Source organism: Hyla sarda, chromosome 7 (assembly GCF_029499605.1).
Source record: "Hyla sarda isolate aHylSar1 chromosome 7, aHylSar1.hap1, whole genome shotgun sequence".
Taxonomy (NCBI): Eukaryota; Metazoa; Chordata; class Amphibia; order Anura; family Hylidae; genus Hyla; species Hyla sarda.
The window spans coordinates 87,154,433-87,174,257 of record NC_079195.1 but is presented as its reverse complement, the minus strand read 5'-3'; the positions used below and the strand labels follow the sequence as shown (position 1 = coordinate 87,174,257).

General features: G+C 40.7%; 1 protein-coding gene across 8 annotated transcripts in view; it reads left to right on the top strand.

Moving 5' to 3' along the window:
- Positions 1-19,825, top strand: part of BICC1 (BicC family RNA binding protein 1) — a 272,447-nt gene that overhangs the window by 201,929 nt on the left and 50,693 nt on the right. For all 8 annotated transcript variants that reach the window (XM_056529937.1, XM_056529940.1, XM_056529936.1 and 5 more), the window contains one exon: positions 18,402-18,481. In XM_056529937.1, the coding sequence (XP_056385912.1) occupies positions 18,402-18,481 (80 nt within the window). The remainder of the gene's footprint in view (positions 1-18,401; positions 18,482-19,825) is intronic.

Sequence of the window (19,825 nt, the reverse complement as noted above, 5' to 3'; positions counted from 1 at the left end):
GTATAGTGAACCTTAAATGGGTACTCCAGTGGAAAACTTTTTATTTTTTAATCAACTGGTGCCAGAAAGTTAAACAGATTTGTAAATTACTTCTATTAAAAAATCTTAATCCTTCCAGTACTTATTAGCTGCTGAATACTACAGAGGAAATTATTTTCTTTTTGGAACACAGAGCTCTCTGCTGACATCATGACCACAGTGCTCTCTACTGACACCACTGTCAGCAGAGAGCACTGGCATTTTAAGAACTGTCTTAAAATGACATTATAAGAACTGGCAGTTTAAGAACTGTCCAGAGTAGGAGAAAATCCCAATAGAAAACATATGCTGCTCTGGACAGTTCCTAAAATGGACATATATGTCAGCAGAGAGCACTGTGGTCATAATGTCAGCAGAGAGCCCTGTGTTCCAAAAAGAAAAGAATTTCCATGTACAGGGTGGGCCACTTATATGGGTACACCTTAATAAAATGGGAATGGTTGGTGATATTAACTTCCGATTTGTGGCACATTAGTATATGTGAGGGGGGAAACTTTTCAAGATGGGTGGTGACTAGAGATGAGCGAACTTACAGTAAATTCGATTCGTCACAAACTTCTCGGCTTGGTGTTTGCTGACTTTAGCCTGCATAAATGAGTTCAGATTTCAGCAGGCTAAAGTCAGCAAACGACGAGCTGAGAAGTTCGTGGCGAATCAAATTTACTGTAAGTTCGCTCATCTCTAGTGGTGACCATGGCGGACATTTTGAATCCAACTTTTGTTTTTTTAATAGGAAGAGGGTCATGTGACACATTAAACTTATTTGGAATTTCACAAGAAAAACATTGTGCTTGGTTTTAATGTAACGTTATTCTTTTATTAGTTATTTACAGGTTTCTGACCATTTATAAAATGTGTTCAATGTGCTGCCCATTGTGTTGTATTGTCAATGCAACCCTCTTCTCCCACTCCTCACACACTGATAGCAACAGCACAGGAGAAATGCTAGCACAGGCTTCCAGTATCCGTAGTTTCAGGTGCTGCACATCTCGTATCTTCACAGCATAGACAATTGCCTTCAGATGATCCCAAAGATAAAAGTCTAAGGGGGTCAGATTGGGAGACCTTGGGGGCCATTCAACTGGCCCACGATGACCAATCCACTTTCCAGGAAACTGTTCATCTAGGAATGCTTGGACCTGACGCCCATAATGTGGTGGTCACCATCTTGCTGGAAAAACTCAGGGAACATGCCAGAATCAATGCATAAAGAGGGAAACACATCATCATGTAGCAATTTTGCATATCCAGTGGCCTTGAGGTTTCCATTGATGAAGAATGGCCTCACTATCTTTGTACCCCATATACCGCACCATACCATAAATTTTTCTGTTTCAACAGTCTTGGAGGGATCTATCCAATGTGGGTTAGTGTCAGGCCAATAGCGGTGGTTTTGTTTGTCAACTTCACCATTCACATAAAAGTTTGCCTGAACAAAATCTTCTGTGCGCCGATTTGGGTCATCCTCATTGAGATGCTGCAGTAGCTGGAGTTTGTAAGGCTGCCATTTGTGAGTAGCTAATGTCCGCAGAAGGGATGTTCCACTAATGACACTCTCCAGTGACATACGGCGAGTGCTACGCTGTGGGCTCTTGCTGAATGAAGCTAGGACAGCCACTGATGTTTCTTAATTAGTGACAGATTTCATGCGTCCACATTTTGGCAAATCCAACACTGAACCAGTTTCAAGAAACTTAGCAAGAAGTTTGCTAACTGTAGCATGGGAGATGGGTGGTCTAGTAGGTGTCTTGCATTGAAATTGAATTCTGCTGCAATGACCCGGTTACTGCGTTCACCAGATATCAACACAATTTCTATCCGCTCCTCACATGTTAACCTCGATAAACAAAGAGAAACTTGTAAATAACTCATGAAAGAATAAAGTTGCTTTAAACCAAGCACACCAGTGTTTCCTTGTGAAATTCCCAATAAGTTTGGTGTCACATGACCCACTTCCTATTGAAAAAAACTAAAGTTGCATTCAAAATGGCCGACTTCAAAATGGCCATCATGGTCACCACCCATCTTGAAAAGTTTCCCCCCTCACATATACTAATGTGCCACAAAAAGGAACTAAATATCACCAACCATTCCCATTTTATTAAGGTGTATCCATATAAATGGAAGGATTAAGATTTTTTTAATAGAAGTAATTTGCAAATCTGTTTAACTTTCTGGCACCAGTTGATTTAAAAATAAAAAGTTTTCCACCAGAGTACGCCTTTAACACCCCACAGGTGTTTGACAATTTTTTGTTAAATTTGGACATGAAAATGAAACATTTTTATTTATTTTTTTCACTAAAATGCTGGTGTTACCCCCAAAGTTTTCATTTTCTCAAGGGGTAATACAAAAAAGCCCCCCAAAATTTGTAACCCCATTTCTTCTGAGTAAGGAAATACCCCATATGTGAATGGCTCTGAGGGCGCACTACAGGGCTTAGAAGAAAAGGAGCGCCATTGGGCTGTAGGAGAGAGAATTTTGCTGGAACAAAGACCATGTGTGTTCACAAAGCCCCCATGCTGCCAGAACAGTGGACATGTGAACTCATTCCGTAAACTACACCCCACAGAATGTAATAAGGGGTGCAGTGAGCATTTATACCCCACAGGCGTCTGACAGAATTTCTGGAACAGTGGTCAATGAGAATGAAAAATGTAATTTTCCATTTGCACAGTCCACTGTTCCAAAGATCTGTCAGACGCCTGTAGGGTGTACATGCTCACTGCACCCCTCATTACATTCCGTGAGGGGTGTAGTTTCCAAAATGGGGTCGCATGTGGGGGGTCCACTGTTCTGGCACCATGGGGGCTTTGTAAACATGGCCCCCAACTTCAATTCCAGCCAAATTCTCTCTCCAAAAGCCCAATGGCGCTCCTTCTCTTCTGAGCCCTGTAGTGCGCCTGCACTTTACATCCACATATGGGGTATTTCCATACTCAGAAGAAATAGTTTTACAAATTTCGGGGTCTATTTCCTATTACCCCTTGTAAAAATGAAAAATTTGGGGTAACTCCAGCATTTTTGTAAAAAAAATTCAAATGTTTCATTTTCACGTCCAATTTTATAGAAAATTCGTCAATAACCTGTGGGGTGTTAAGGCGCACTGTACCCCTTGTTACATTCCCAAATAGTGTACCATATGGGTGTTTCTTGCTGTTCTGGCACCATGGGTGCTTCCTAAAAGTGATATGCTCCCCCAAAACCATTTCAGCAAAATTCGCTCTCCAAAATCCCATTGTTGCTCCTTCCCTTCTGAGCCCTCTAGTGCACCCACAGAGCACTTTACATCTGCATATGTGGTATTTGGTTTGTCAAGAGAAATTAGGTTACAGATTTTGGGGGGCTTTTTCTCCTTTTACCCCTTGTAAAAATAAAAAATATGGCTCTACAAGAACATGTTGTTGTAAAAAATGGAAGATTTTTTAATTTTCTCCTCCATTTTGCTGCTATTCCTGTGAAACACCTAAAAGGTTAACAAACTTTCTGAATGTCATTTTGAATACTTTAAGGGGTGCAGTTTTTATAATGGGGTCCATTATGGGGTATTTCTAACATAAAGACCCTCAAATTCACTTAAAAACTGAACTGGTCCCTAAAAATTTCATATTTTGAAACATTGCTGCTATACTTTGAAGCCCTCTGATGCCTTCAAAAAAGGAAAAACATGTTAACTTTATGACGCAAACATTAAGTAGACATATTGGGGGACATTTACTAATCTAGTCTATTCTGGGTATGCTTATGGACCAGCGTATGTGGTAGTCTCCTGTCTATTGTGCTCCTAATTTATCAAAGGTCTCACAGCCCTTGATAAATTCTGTGCTCAAACTTCAGGGTCTACAGCTTAAACTGCATTTAGACCTGCTCCAACATGGTCTGATATTTCAGCGTATTTTGGGCAAATGCGACTTGTCGCACAAAAGTCGCACTTGATAAATTCAGCACCAATGCATTTTCCAATGCATTTCCGTCTAAAATAGACTTGCATGCATCATGTTCTAAAAATCCTCTACAGCAAAAGTCGCAGAAAAGTCGCACATATTTAGAATGCGACTTTCTGTGCGCCAAATTTAGACAGGAAAAACCAGTCTAAATTCTTTGATAAATCTCCCCCATTGTAAATGTGAATCAATATATCATTTGTTTGGCAAGTCTATTTTCCTTACAAGCAAAGAGCTTTAACCCCTTCCCGACCTATGACATACCTGTATGTCATGGGTGGCAAGGTGTTCCCGACCCATGACATACAGGTACGTCATGGACATTACTGCCGCTACTCGCGGCATCCCGCAGCGCCCGGAAAGATGGTGGCTATCACTGATAGCCAGCCATCTTACCGTGCGACCACGGGGGGTTTCGTCCCCCACCCCCCCAGCGATCGCTGCTATCAGCTGGTCAAATCTGACTAGCTGATAGCAGCGTTTCGCTATGAAAATACTTAGCAGCGCGGTGTGTGAGTCGGGATCACGGGGATCGGGACACACACCGCTCTGCTAAGTGTCCCTGACCCGTCCCCCGGCGTCACTTACCCGTCGGAGCGGTGTCCCGAGTGGTCCCCGCGTCCTCCGTGCGGTCCCGGCGTCCTCCAGGCGGTCCCGGCGGCGCTGCGTCCCGGAGGTGAGTTTCCGGCAGCAGTGCAGCATCTTCATTGGCAGCAGTGAGATCGCCGTAAAGCGATCTCACTGCTGCCTCTGAGAGTTTCAAAACTGCAACTCCCAGCATGCCCAGACAGCCTTTGGCTTTCTGGGCATGCTGGGAGTTGTAGTTTTGCAACATCTGGAGGTCCACAGTTTGGAGACCACTGTATAATGGTCTCCAATCTGTGCTCTTCCAGATGTTGCAAAACTACAAATCTCAGCATGCTCAGTCTGTCCAGGCATGCTGGGAGTTGTAGTTCTCTAACATCTGGAAGAGCACAGATTGGAGACCATTATACAGTGGTCTCCAAACTGTGGACCTCCAGATGTTGCAAAACTACAACTCCCAGCATGCCCAGACTGCCCAAGCATGCTGGAAGTTGTAGTTCGGCAACATCTGATCCTTCAGATATTGCCGAACTACAACTTCCAGCATGCCTTGGCAGTCTGGGCATGCTGGGAGTTGTAGTTTTGCAACATCTGGAGGCACACTAGTTGGGAAACATTGTCCGTTTCCTACCTCAGTGCCTCCAGCTGTTGCAATTGTTGCAAAACTATAACTCCCAGCATGCACTGACAGACCATGCATGCTGGGAGTTGTAGTTTTGCAACAGCTGGAGGCACACTGGTTTGGAAACACTAAGTTTGGTTGCAAAACACTTGAAAGTTTATTACTTAACTTAGTGTTTCCAAACCAGTGTTCCTCCAGCTGTTGCAAAACTACAACTCCCAGCATGCACGGACAGCCAAAGGGCATGCTCGGAGTTTGCAACAGCTGGATGTTTGCCACCTCCCCCCAATGTGAATGTACAGGGTACACTCACATGGGCGGAGGTTTACAGTGAGTGCTGCAAGTTTGAGATGGCGCAAATTTTGCGCTGCAGCTCAAACTTCCAGCGGCAAACTTGCTGTGAACCTCTGCCCATGTGACTGTACCCTAAAAACACTACACTACACTACACTGACACTAACCTAAAATAAAAAGTAAAAAACACTACATATACACATACCCCTACACAGCCCCCCTCCCCCAAAAAATGAAAAACATCTGGTACGCTACTGTTTCCAAAACGGAGCCTCCAGCTGTTGCAAAATAATAACTCCCAGTATTGCCGGACAGCCATTGACTGTCCAGGCATGCTGGGAGTTTTGCAACAGCTGGAGGCACCCTGTTTGGGAATCACTGGCGTAGAATACCCCTATGTCCACCCCTATGCAAATCCCTAATTCAGGCCTCAAATGCGCATGGCGCTCTCACTTTGGAGCCCTGTCGTATTTCAGGGCAACAGTTTTGGGACACATATGGGGTATCGCCGTACTCGGGAGAAATTGCCTTACAAATTTTGGGGGGCTTTTTCTTCTTTAACCCCTTATGAAAAGGTGAAGTTGGGGTCTACACCAGCATGTTAGTGTAAAAAAATAATTTTTTTACACTGACATGCTGGTGTTGCCCTATACTTTTCATTTTCACAAGAGGTAAAAGGGAAAAAAGACCCTCTAAATTTGTAACGCAATTTCTCCTGAGTACGGAGATACCCCATATGTGGGCGCAAAGTGCTCTGGGAGCGCACAACAAGGCCCAGAAGGGAGAGTGCACCATGTACATTTGAGGCGATTTGCACAGGGGTGGCTGATTGTTACAGCAGTTCTGACAAACGCAAAACAATAAATATCCACATGTGACCCCATTTTGGAAACTACACCCCTCACGGAATGTAATAAGGGGTGCAGTGAGCATTTACACCCCACTGGTGTATGACAGATTTTTGGAACAGTGGTCTGTGAAAATGAAAAATAAAATTTTTGATTTGCACAGTCCACCGTTTCAAATATCTGTCAAACGCCAGTGGGGTGTAAATACTCACTGCACCCCTTATTACATTCCATGAGGGGTATAGTTTCCAAAATGGGGTCACATGTGGGGGGGTCCACTGTTCTGGCACCATAGGGGCTTCCTAAATGGGACATGCCCCCCAAAAACCCTTTCAGAAAAACTCACTCTCCAAAATCCCATTGTCGCTCCTTCCCTTCTGAGCCCTCTACTGCGCCCGCCGAACACTTTACATACGCATATGAGGTATTTCCTTACTCGAGAGAAATTGGGTTACAAATTTTAGGGTGATTTCTCTCCTTTTACCCCTTGTAAAAATTAAAAAATTGGGTCTACAAGAAAATGCGAGTGTAAAAAATGAAGATTTAGAATTTTCTCCTTCACTTTGCTGCTATTCCTGTGAAACACCTAAAGGGTTAAAACACTTACTGAATGTCATTTTGAATACTTTGGGGGGTGCAGTTTTTATAATGGGGTCATTCATGGGGTATTTCTAATATGAAGATCCTTAAAATCCACTTCCAACCTGAACTGGGCCCTGAAAAATTACGATTTTGAAAATCTTGAGAAAAATTGGAAAATTGCTGCGGAACTTTGAAGCCCTCTGATGTCTTCCAAAAGTAAAAACTTGTCAATTTTTTAATGCAAACACAAAGTAGACATATTGTATATGTGAATCAATATGTAATTTATTTGGAATATCCATTTTCCTTTCAAGCAGAGACTTTCAAAGTTAGAAAAATGCTAAATTTTCAAAATTTTCATGAAATTTTTAGATTTTTTACCAAGAAAGGATACAAATATCAGTGAAATTTTACCGATAAAATAAAGTAGAATATGTCACGAAAAAACAATCTCGGAATCAGAATGATAAGTAAAAGCATTCCAAAGTTATTAATGTTTAAAGTGACAGTGGTCAGATTTTCAAAAAATGCCCAGGTCATGAAGGTGAAAATGGGCTGGGTCATGAAGGGGTTAAAGTTAAATTGGTGAATTTTTCACCAAGAAATGATCAAAGGAAATTTACCACTAACATAAAGTAGAATATGTCAAGAAAAAGCATACTCTGGATCAAATTCATAAGTAAAAGCATTACAGAGTTATTAATGCCTAAAGTAACAGTGGTCAAATTAGGGGGGAAAAAAGCACTGTCCTTAAGGTCATAATGGGCTTGGTCCTTAAAGGGGTACTCCGCCCCTAGACATCTTATCCCCTATCCAAAGGATAGGGGATAAGATGTCAGATCGCCACTGTCCCGCTGCTGGGGACCCCCAGGATCCCCGCTGCGGCACTGCGCTATCATTACTGCTCTGCACATAATGATGGGCAGTACAGGGGCCGGAGCATCGTTACGTCACGGCTCTGCCCCTCGTGACATCACGGCCCGCCCCTTTCAATACAAGTCTATGGGAGGGGGCGTGGTGGTCGTCACGCCCCCTCCCATAGACTTGCATTAAGGGGACGGGCCGTGATGTCACGAGGGGCGGCGCCATGACGTCACGCTGCTCCGTCCCCCGTATCGCCCGTCATTACGCACAGAGCGAACTCGCTCTGTGCTGTAATGATAGCGCGGTGCCGCAGCGGGGATCCCGGGGGTCCCCAGCAGCGGGACCGCGGCGATCTGACATCTTATCCCCTATTCTTTGGATAGGGGATAAGATGTCTAGGGGCGGAGTACCCCTTTAAGAGGTTACTGTTAATGCAAAAGTTCGAATTTATAATTTTTAGTATCTCTTTAAAACCCTGGCCAATTTCCAATCAACACTAATCAGCCAAAGGTCAATAGTCTGTAGGGTAGTGGTCTGGACACACCAAAGTTAAACATTCCATCTGTGAAAAGGAATTTTTCATTTTTTATGTAAAGTAAACTGTATTATCTTAATGATATCTTTCTTTCATTCATTACTTGTTTTCTTTAAAGCCTGTGTCAATTTCATGTTTGCCCAGAGAAAATGCCTTTTTTAAAGTAAGTCTTTTGAAAATTGGTTCTGTTGTATTACATACAGCAGAACTCATTTTTAGTATTAACTAGCGGAGTACCCGGCGTTGCCCGGTATTTTGTTCCTAATCCTTGTTGGGGAGGAAAATAAACAATGGAGGAAGCTTTTGACTTCATAACCTGTCCTCATATATTTGTCGTCATATCCCGACCTCCTATCCTGACCTCCTATCCCGTCCTGTAATATGTGTACCAGGTATTGAAATATCTCCAGTGGTACAGAAGTTATGTGGGAACATATATTTCCCATTGATTTGCATGGGACTTTAAACAAAAACCCCGACCCTCACAAATGGGGGTAGTTAAGGGTTAAATTAACTATCCTGTATTTTAAGTGGACATGTAAGTAACATGTGACCAAGTATTATCGAAATATCTCCAGCCGTTTGGAAGTTATGCAGTAACATATATTTCCCATTGACTTGTATGGGACTTTAAACATAAACCCTGCCCCTGGCAAATGGGGGTGAGTAAGGGTTAAATCACCTATCCTATGTTGTTGACATATAAGTAACGTGTGCCAAGTTTCATGTTAATATCTTTAGCCGTTTGGATGTGATACATACATACATACACACGTTGAGCTATATAGATATAGATATAGATATAGAGATAGATAGATAGATAGATATATAGATAGATTAACATAGGTATTTTTTATTTTGCAAGTGAAACTATGGCAATTGTATTATCAGACTGTTGTGCTTGCTCTAGTGACCAGTGTGAAAACTGTAATATTTAACACCTTTAGGATGAAGCCCACATTTTGACCTTAAAGGGGTACTCTGCCCCTAGACATCTTATCCCCTTTCCAAAGAATAAGGGATAAGATGTCTGATTGCGGGGATCCTGCCGCTGGGACCCCCCGCGATCTCCACTGTGGCACCCCAGTCATCCTGGGCATAAAGCAAACTTTGCGGGGACCCGTGGCTTATAGTGCACAGCACTGATTAACCCTTTAGGCGCAGCATTCAAAGTGAAAGTAAAGCACTGCCGGTTATCTCAGGGGGCTTTTAGGGATTGCCGCGATGAAATTGCAGCATTCCGAACAGCTGTAAAGACAGCAGGAGGGTCCCTACCAGGCATGAGCAGTCAAACGGCAGAATCATTGATCAATAGTTTCCTAAGAGAAACCATTGATCAATGTAAAAGATCAGTGTGTGCAGTGTTATAGCCCCCTATGCAAAAAAAGTGAATAAAGATCATTTAACTCCTTCCCTAATAAAAGTTTGTATCACCCCCTTTTTCCCAATAAGAAAAAAAACGGTGTAAATAAAAATAAACATATGTGGTATGGCAGTGTGCTGAATTGTCCGAATTATAAAAATATATCATTAATTAAACTGCATAGTCAATGGCATACATAAATGGTACCGCTAAAAACTTCAGATCACTGCACAAAAAATTAGCCCTCATACCGCCCCATACGCAGAAAAATAAAAAAGTTATAGGGGGTCAGAAGATGACCATTTTAAAAGTATAAATTTTCCTGCATGTAGTTATGATTTTTTTCAGAAGTACGACAAAATCAAACCTATATAAGTAGGGTATTATTTTAATCGTATGGATCTACAGAATAAAGATAAGGTGTCATTTTTACCGAATAATGTACTGCGTAGAAACTGAAGCCCCGAAAAGTTACAAAATGGCATTTTTCTTAAATTTTGTCACACAATGATTTTTTTTTTCCCGTTTCGCCGTAGATTTTTGGGTAAAATGACTGTCATTACAAAGTAGAATTGGTGGCGCAAAAAATAAGCAGTCATATGGATTTTTAGCTGCAAAATTGAAAGTGTTGTAAATTCTAAAAGGTAAGGAGGAAAAAACGAAAGTGCAAAAACTGGAAAACCCTCCATCCCCAAGGGGTTAATGACCTCAATCATACTGTAGGTCCATACGGTCAAAAGGATACCCAATTTATGTTTTATTTTACTAATTTAAAAAAATGAGTACATGCACCACAATTAGGGTGTTTAAAATTGTCATCTTCTGACCCCTATAACTTATTTTTTCTGCATACGGGGCTATATGATGGCTAATTTTTTGCTCCATGATCTGCAGTTTTTGTCGGTACTAATTATATTTTGATCGCTTTTTATTAGTTTTTTTTATGGTATATGAAGTGATCAAAAATGCACAGTTTTGGACTTTAGTGTACTCCATCGACCATGCGGTTTAGTGAACCTTAAATTTATAGTTTGGACATTTACGAACGCCGCTGTACCACATATGATTGTTTATTTTTTATTACATTATTATTATTTATTTATTTTTTTTAAATGGGAGAAGGGGGGGGGGTGATACAAACTTTTATTAGGGAAGGAGTTAATTAACTTAACACTTTTTTTTTTTACACAGAGGACCAATCGGACGGTGAGGAGACAGGTAAGGGCCCTCCCGCCATCCATACAGCTGATCGGGACTCGCGATTTAGCTGCGGATGTCTCTATCAGCTCCACTTAGCTACCGGCACTGTTAACCCTACATTTTAGATGCCGCAATTAACTTTGATTGCAGCGTCTAAAGGGTTAACGCCAGGCATCGGCCCGTTCGGTGGTACAAGGCATTAACCGTGGGTCCTGGCTGCAACCGGGACCCACTGGGTTTGAAGTGTTCTCCTCTCGTGAGAACGGTTTAAACCCTGGGCGTACCGGTAAAGCCTCGGTCCTTAAATACCTGGATGCAAGGGCGTTCATGTACTCCCTTTGACTTGGACAGGTTAAGGATACAGCCCATTTTGGCCTTAAAGGGGTACCCCGCCCCTAGACATCTTATCCCCTACCCAGGGGCGGGACCCCTGTGATCTCTGCTGTAGCACCCAAGACATCCGGTGCATGGAGCGAACTACGCTCCATACCGGATGACTTGCAATGTGGGGCGGAGGCTCGTGGCTTCATGTTCAGGCCCTGCTTGTGATGTCATGGCCACGCCCCCTCAATACAAGTCTATGGGAGGGGGCATGATCATCACACCCCTTCTCCCATAGACTTGCATTGAGAGGGTGTGGCCGTGATGTCACAAGCTGAGTGCGGCCATGACGTCATGCGTCTCCAGCGCTGCACCCGATGCTCTAAACGAACGCCGGTCAGACATCCTTTCCCCTATCCTCTGGATTGGGGATAAGATGTCAAGGGGCGGAGTACCCCTTTAACCCCTTAACGACGCAGGACATAAATGTACGTCCTGGTGAGGTGGTGCTTAACGCACCAGGACGTACATTTACATCCTAAGCATAACCGCGAGCATCGGAGCGATGCCCGGATCATGTGCGTCAGGTCCCGGCTGCTGATCGCAGCCAGAGACTAGCCCGTAATGAAGGACATCCGCGATCCCACGGATGTCTGCCATTAACCCCTCAGATCACGGCATCTGCAGCATCGCGGTCTTTAAAATGGATGATCGCCCGTATCGCTGCCGCGGCGATCCGATCATCCACCAAGGCAGATGGAGGTCCCTTCACCTGGCTCCACTGAATTCACGGCGTCTTCTGCTCTAATCTGCCTTCCCGCAGACCAGAGCAGAAGATGACCAATAACACTGATCAGTGCTATGTCCCATACATAGCACTGAACAGTATTAGCAATCGAAAGATTGCTATAAATAGTCCCCTATGGGGACTATTAAAGTGTAAAAATAAAAGTAAAAAAATTTGAAAAACCCCCTCCCCCAATAAAAACGTAAATTGTCCCATTTTCCCTATTTCACCCCCAAAAAGTGTAAAAAAAAATGTATATACATATTTGGTATCGCCGCTTGTGTGTAAATATCTGAACTATTAAATAAAATGTTTATGATACCGTACAGTAAACGGCGTGAACGTTAAAATAAAAGTCCAAAATTGCTGCTTTTTTTTAGAACATTTAATCCATTTTTAATAAAAAATAATAATTTGGAATAAAAAATTTTATATAAGGAAATATGGTATCAATAAAAAGTACAGATCACTGCGCAAAAAAATGAGCCCTCATACCGCCGCTTATACAGAAAAATGAAAAAGTTATAGGTCTTCAAAATAGGGGGATTTTAAACGTACTAATTTGGTTAAAAAGTTTGCGATTTCTTTTAAGCGCAACAGTAATAGAAAAGTATGTTATCATGGGTATCATTTTAATCGTATTGACCCAAAGAATAAAGAACATGTCATTTTTACCGTAAATTTTACGGCGTGAAAACGAAACCTTCCAAAATTAGCAAAATTGCAGTTTTCTTTTTAATTTCACCACACAAATCGTATTCTTTTGGTTGCGCTATACATTTTATGGTAAAGTGAGTGATGGCATTACAACGGACAACTGGTCGCGCAAAAAACAAGCCCTCATGCTAGTCTGTGGATAAAAATATAAGAGTTATGATTTTTTGAAGGCGAGGAGGAAAAAACAAGGATGCAGACAATTTTATTTTTACGTTTTTAAGGCCTAAATGGGCTGCATCCTTAAGGGGTTAAGGTGCCTAAGACAGTTTAATTTTTTTTCTTTTTTCCCTTCTCGTCTAAGAGTCAATTTTTCCATCCACAAACTCATGTGAGGGGGTTTTGACCAATTGTCCTTTGTAATGACGCCTTGAATTTTACCCTTAAATGTATGGCACAAACAAACAAAAAAATATTTTGTGGGGAAATCAAAAGTTGCTAAATAAAATTTTTTCTTTCCAGAGAGTTTAGTTTTTATGCCGAACACTTTACAGTAAAACATGTTTTCTTTATTCTGTGGGCCAATACAATAAAAATGATACCCATGTGTATTTTCTATTATTTAACTCTTTAAAATTTGTACCTTTAAAATAACTTACATTTTTCAGTGTATGGGGCTGTATGTGAGGGCTCATGTTTTGCATCTTGATCTGTACTTTTTATCGGTACCACTTACCACCACCGCGTATGTGACTTTTTAATCACTTTTTATTAAAAAAAATTCTAGAATTTGTGACCAAAAAGCTATTTCAGACTTTGTTTTTATTTTTTTTTTCCGTTTATGCTGTTCACCGTACAGGATCTTTAAAATTATAATTTAATAGTTTGGACATTTACGCACATGGGCGATACCAAATATATAAATATAAGTATAATATGTCCACCATAGGAAACATTACATAGCAATCCTTAGATTGCTATTACTGTTCGGCATTGTCCAGGCTCTTCCCTAGGTCTCGTGTGGCGCGGTTTTGCCCCTCCGTTATGGGCCCACGATCACTCCTCCCAGCAGTGCTGAGCGCTGGGAGGAGGTGACTTAACCCTTACACGGCTGCCCGCCTTGTATGTACTGCGCAGCCGTGCGGCGGGCGTATGAGGTGAGCTCAGGAGCGGAGCTCTTTTCATACTAGCTAATGCTGGACATCACTGACCCATGTGATGTCCGGCATTAACCCTTTATACGCCGCAATCAAAGTTGATCGCGGTGTCTAAAATGCTGAAAACAATCTGCCATAGCTCAATGGAGCTGATCGGCACACCCACAGGGTCCCGTTCATCTGAGAGGATGGGCGGAGGGTCCCTACCACGTTCGTTCTGTGTGATCTGCACTCCAATAATGCAGGCCTTAGCAGCCTGTAGTAATGGAGCGCTGATAACACTGATCAGTGCTGTGCTATAGGCTCCTATAGCATAGCATTGAGCAGTGTCCAGAAGTAAAAAACTTAAATCTGTGTGCCTCCAGCTGTTACAAAACTACAACTCCCAGCATGCCCTATAGCCATATTTGGCAACGCCGCGTGCATAAATGTCCGAACTATTAAAATATAATGTTAATGAAACCACACGGTCAATGGCGTAAATGTTTAAAAAAAAAAAAAACAGAATTGCAGATTTTTGTTCACTTAACCCCTTAACGACGCAGGTCTTAAATGTACGTCCTGGTGAGGTGGTACTTAACGCATCAGGATGTACATTTACATCCTATACATAACCGCGAGCATCGGAGCGATGCTCGGGTCATGCGCGGAAGGTCCCGGCTGCTGATTGCAGCCAGGGACCCGCCGGTAATGGCCGACATCCTCGATCATGCGGATGTCTGCCATTAACCCCTCAGATGCAGTGATCAATACAGATCACGGCATCTGCAGAAAAATGAAAAAGTTATAGGTCAGCAAAATAGAGGGGTTTTAAATGCACTCATTTGGTTAAATTTAGGGATTTTTTTAAAGCGGTATAATAATAATAAAGTATAATCATGGGTATCATTTTAATCTTATTGACCCACAGAATAAAGAAAACATGTCTATTTTACCGTAAAGTGCACACCATGAAAACAAAACCTTCCAAAATTTGCAAAATTGCGGTTTTCTTATCAATTTCCTCACACAATTAGTATGTTTTGGGTTGCGCCATACATTTCAAGGTAAAATGAGTGATGTCATTACAAAGGACAACTGGTTGCACACAAAACAAGCCCTTATACTAGTTTGTGGATGAAAATATAAAAGTTATGATTTTTAGAAGTCAAGGAGGAAAATACGAAAACATAAAAATCCTTAAGGCCCAAATGGGCTGATTCCTTAAGGGGTTAATGTAGCAGAAAAAGTCATCCCAAAAGTTCCCATCAAAATATTTAAGAGGGAGATTTATCGGAACATGCTGAGGAAAAAGAGTAGTTGCCCATAGCAACTAATCAGATAGGTGTGTAACCCTATAGTGTGTCCTGGAGTCAATGAAAGTGGCAGTGCTGTGGCTCCAAGCCCGGCCAGTACCTTCTATACCTTCTGTGTATTCCTGTGTCACCTTCAAGTACGGTACACCAGTAACTTAAAAATTCTGATAATACAATTTTACACAAACTACATTGAAAAAAGTGGACTGGGCAATGCATTTTCAGTTTCGTTTTTTGGCCAAGCACAGACTTAATTTCTGGTCTCGGCCCAAAACTTCCCTTTTGGTGCATCCCAAGAAATAGCCATAGTATACAGATCTGTGAGCCAGGTGAGGCATTCTAGAAGGTTATTTCATTATGTAGTTTACAGGAAGTCAGCTGACCCGGGATTGGACTTCCTTTTAACTTTCAGTTAATCTAGTGATCACATGACCAAATTAAAGTAATGAAACACATACATGCAGATGTGCTGGCATGAAACAAATGGCACTGTACAACTTGTGATGGTGGTTGTTCGTGATATTGGCAAGAAAAACTAAAAAAAAAAAGCTGCTTTTAAACTTTATAATTATAAATAATTTCCAGGAAAACTATCCAAATTGTTCCCGGCATTTTTGTTCTTTAAAGAATCTAAAGTGTCAAAGCCTAAAAGGGACAGTGTTCCATAAGTATAGGTGTTATTAATGCTGTACATAATACCTGACATTTAACTCTCTAAATAACATTCCTTGAAATGAAACACATGTGGCAAGTTTCTAAGCACTTATAAATATTTCTTGTGTTTTGACGTCGAAGTGATTTATCTTTATTCAACCGTTAGAATTTTTTGCCGACATGTGTGAAATGTCTATACATTCTTGTAAGCGTCGCCTGGCAAATAGGATCTAAGTACTTAAAACTCAAGTGGAAAGAGCATGTCGCTTTGTACAGGTTCCCAATATGTACTAGACTAAATTACTTCAAATGGCCAACTACATAAAGAATACACCAAGGAATTTTAAAAACTGTGTTTTAGGCTCACGTTATGAATAATTCATACTGGAAGATCTTGCCATTTAAAAATTCCGCTTCTGCTTTTCATTACCAGAATGTCTTGGGAAAGGATGCTTCATCCTGGCCTGTTACTCTCTTTATGCCATTTTACGGCTCTGCACTGCATAGTATAAGCTGGTATGCAGAACGAATTTATTTTATTCATTTTAAGTCTTGGAATCTTTTTCACATTAGCCAGCTCCAATTTTGCCCCACCTTCCTGTATTTCTGTTCGTAAAGTAGAAGGCAAGTCTCTTGAATCGTATTAAATCGGCTGTTGGTATTGTGTAGATACAGACTTGCGCATACAAAAACGGAGCACTATTCGCTCATATATTTGGCAGTAGATACATGGTTTACAATATGGCTTTATAGTGGGTTCATAGTGTTATACCAAATAATATTGTAGAAACTAAAGTAGAACAGTGCTAGAAAGCGGTAAATTTGTGACCCTCCTTATAGCTCAGTTAGGATAATCTATCATCAGTAGGGCGGATATGGTGCAGGATTATTGCATCTGGATACAAGAAATCAAATTACCCAGAACATGAATGCCCATCTCCACCCAGTGCCTGGAAATCCTCTCACTGCAGTCAACCAGATGATATTGGTGGGTCCATATGGCTGACATATAACCTGCTGGCCATAGGTTTTAGCTCTGAAATGTTGTGGTCTGAAGTGAAATTCTCTTCCTGACCAATTAAACAAAAATTTTTTTTCTCCATAAATTTATAAAACCGTTATTTTTTTTAGTGGCAGTCAATCACTGGACGACACCCCTATAACTGATACAAAGGACCACCACCTCTCAACTTCAGTATGACTTTCAGTAAAGTGGATTTAAGTTAACGGTATAGTCAGTTTGTTGGATTGCTTACTTTTGAGCAATAAATGACTAAAGCATGCCTCTAATGATGGTCCCGGTGGCAGGGTATGTATTTAAAATTTGCAGCAACTTCTGAGCCTGAGACTATCGCGATCTGAAGATGGATTTGCCAGAAGTCCCATAGACTTGCAAATACTTTTTGCAAATATGTCTCTGGATTGAGAAAGCCTTGGAGCAAGTCTTGTATGCAGAAGTTTCCTTGAATTTTTCACCTATATTCTGCACTGGGACCATCATTAGAGAGATGTTTTAAATGAGATGTGTGCTTTTTTTGGGTGTACATATCTCGTGCCATGCTACTTTTATGGCTCCCTTCTATTAAGCCACACCTCTATGTCGAGTTTGCTGCACATCTCCATGTGTGACTCAAATAGTGCCTCAGTACATACAGCATGTAACTAAGCTTGCTACAATATGTTTTCTGATTTGTATGAAATCTACATGTTTCTGTATGAAATTGCAGACCTATGAGGGTACAGTAAGGTTCTATGGACTTCAGTGGGAGCTTTATTTATTTTTGTTTTCAATCACTAAACAGATAAATTGCTTTTAAATACTTTCTGGAATACAAGCTTGTTGCTCTTCAACAACATCAAAACCTCTGGTCAAACTATTATGCAGCGCTCTGCATATCAGTCACCAAGGCCAATGTCTCTACTATTTTAAATCCTGTTTTTCATGTTCTGTAATTTCTTCTTGATTCTAAGCCACGAGAATTTACAATTTGACATTATTTAATTTCCACAAAATGCTTTTTTTCATGGCTCATTTGCAGCATCATGCTTTTTGCTAGGAGATTTATTTTATGGTGTATTGTGCAGTTATTGATATTTTTCTATCAATATTAAATAAAATTAATTTTAATATATGGTAAAATCATATAAAGTTGCTTTCAATAGACAGAGCACAAAGAAGTTACCCATCCTATCTACAAGTTAAGCTCTAGTATTTGGTAGATTAAGTGGGGGGAATCTATAATTATATTTTGCTTTGCACACAACATTCTGAGCTGCCCATAGATCACTTTATAGAGACCACAGGTACTCTATATCAAGAGATGGTGTGTCATATGGATTATGTACTACTTATATAATCAGCTCACAACCTATGAAATAGAGGAGACGTCCAACTAATGGTAACTAATGGTTTGCCTATTGTTAAACTAGGCACTGGGAAAACAGTCTCTTAATATCTTTAGCAACATACACATAGCACAAGAAACTGAGCAAATGATAATTTACCCCACATTGAGTTTTATCTGCAGCATGCTTACATGTTTTTATAATCATTTTAATATATATATATATATATATGGTGTGTGTGTGTATATATCACCATTTTAAATTTTTGGTTGTCATTGGTCCCAATAAATGATTTTTCTTTGTTTTTACAGACCCACATATAAAGGTATCTGGCAAGAAAGAAAATGTGAAAGAAGCCAAGGAAAGGATTATGTCAGTACTAGATACGAAGGTAAGGTAGATTTAAAAAATAATTAGAATATAGGATTCCATATAGATTTGTTTTAATTTGCCCTCTCTCTCTCTATTTTGGTATCTATAATTAGTTGTCCTTCCGGTAAGGAACACACAGTCTACACAGAGATACACTAAATATCTTATATCTTAACTTAAGTGGAAAGCAGTTACAAACTAAGCAGAGGGTTCCCCTCCATGTTTTTCATCACATTAGTCTACCAAGAGATTTATTTTTCCCCATTTACAACCCTGATGAGTTCCTCATGTGCCATAGTACTGTCCTAGACCACTAAATTCCAGTAACTGATTTTCTACACTGAATCAAAATAGTATATTCGATGTTAATCCCTAAACCATTCTAGACCTCCAGGAATAGTGGCTTTAAACCCCTTAACGACTACAGATGTATATTTACGTCTGTGGCCTGCTCCCGTAATGTGAAGCGCTCTCAGAAGCTATCAGCACCCAGGACCCGTGGCTAAAACCTGACATCGATGATCGGGCTGATGTCCGGTATTAACCCTTTAGGCATCTAAAATTGGAAAAATCAATGCCGGTTAGCTCAGCGGAGTGGTTCTGGACTGCCACGGTGAACATCCCGAACAGCAGAGAGGACAGCGGGAATCGCCTTAACTTGCTCCACACTGTCCGATCGTCGTTTGATTGCTCCAAGCCTGAGATCCAGGCTGGAACAATGGAGCGCAGATTACACTGATCAGTGCTATTCTATGGCATAGCATTGAACAGTGTATGCAATCAAAGGATTGCAAGTAATAGTCCCCTATGAGGACTAAAAAAAAATAGTGTAAAAATAGTTTAAAAAGTGAATGAATGTAATTTAACCCATTCCTAAATAAGTTAGAATCACCCCCATTTTCCCATAAAAAAATTTAACTAAAAATAAACATGTGGTATCGCCGCATCTGCATGTCCAAACTATAACAATATAATGTTAACTAATCTGCACTTTCAATGGCGTACACATAAAATAAATTCCCAAATTGCTTATTTTGGTCACTTTGTATACACTAAAAAAATGTATAATAAGTAATCAAAATGTCCAATCAAAACTTCAGATCACGGTGCAAAAAATTAGCCATCATATCACCCCCGTATACAGAAAAATAAGTTATAGGGGTCAAAATTTTAACTAATTTTTTAGTTTAATGCTAATTTTGGTGCATGTAGTTATAATTTTTTTTTAAGTAGTAAAATAAAGAAAAACCTATATAAATTGGGTGTCCTTGTAACCGTATGGCCCTACAGAATAAACATATGGTGTCCTTTTAACCTAAAATTGCACTGCGTAGAATCGGAAGCCCCTAAAATTTACAAAATG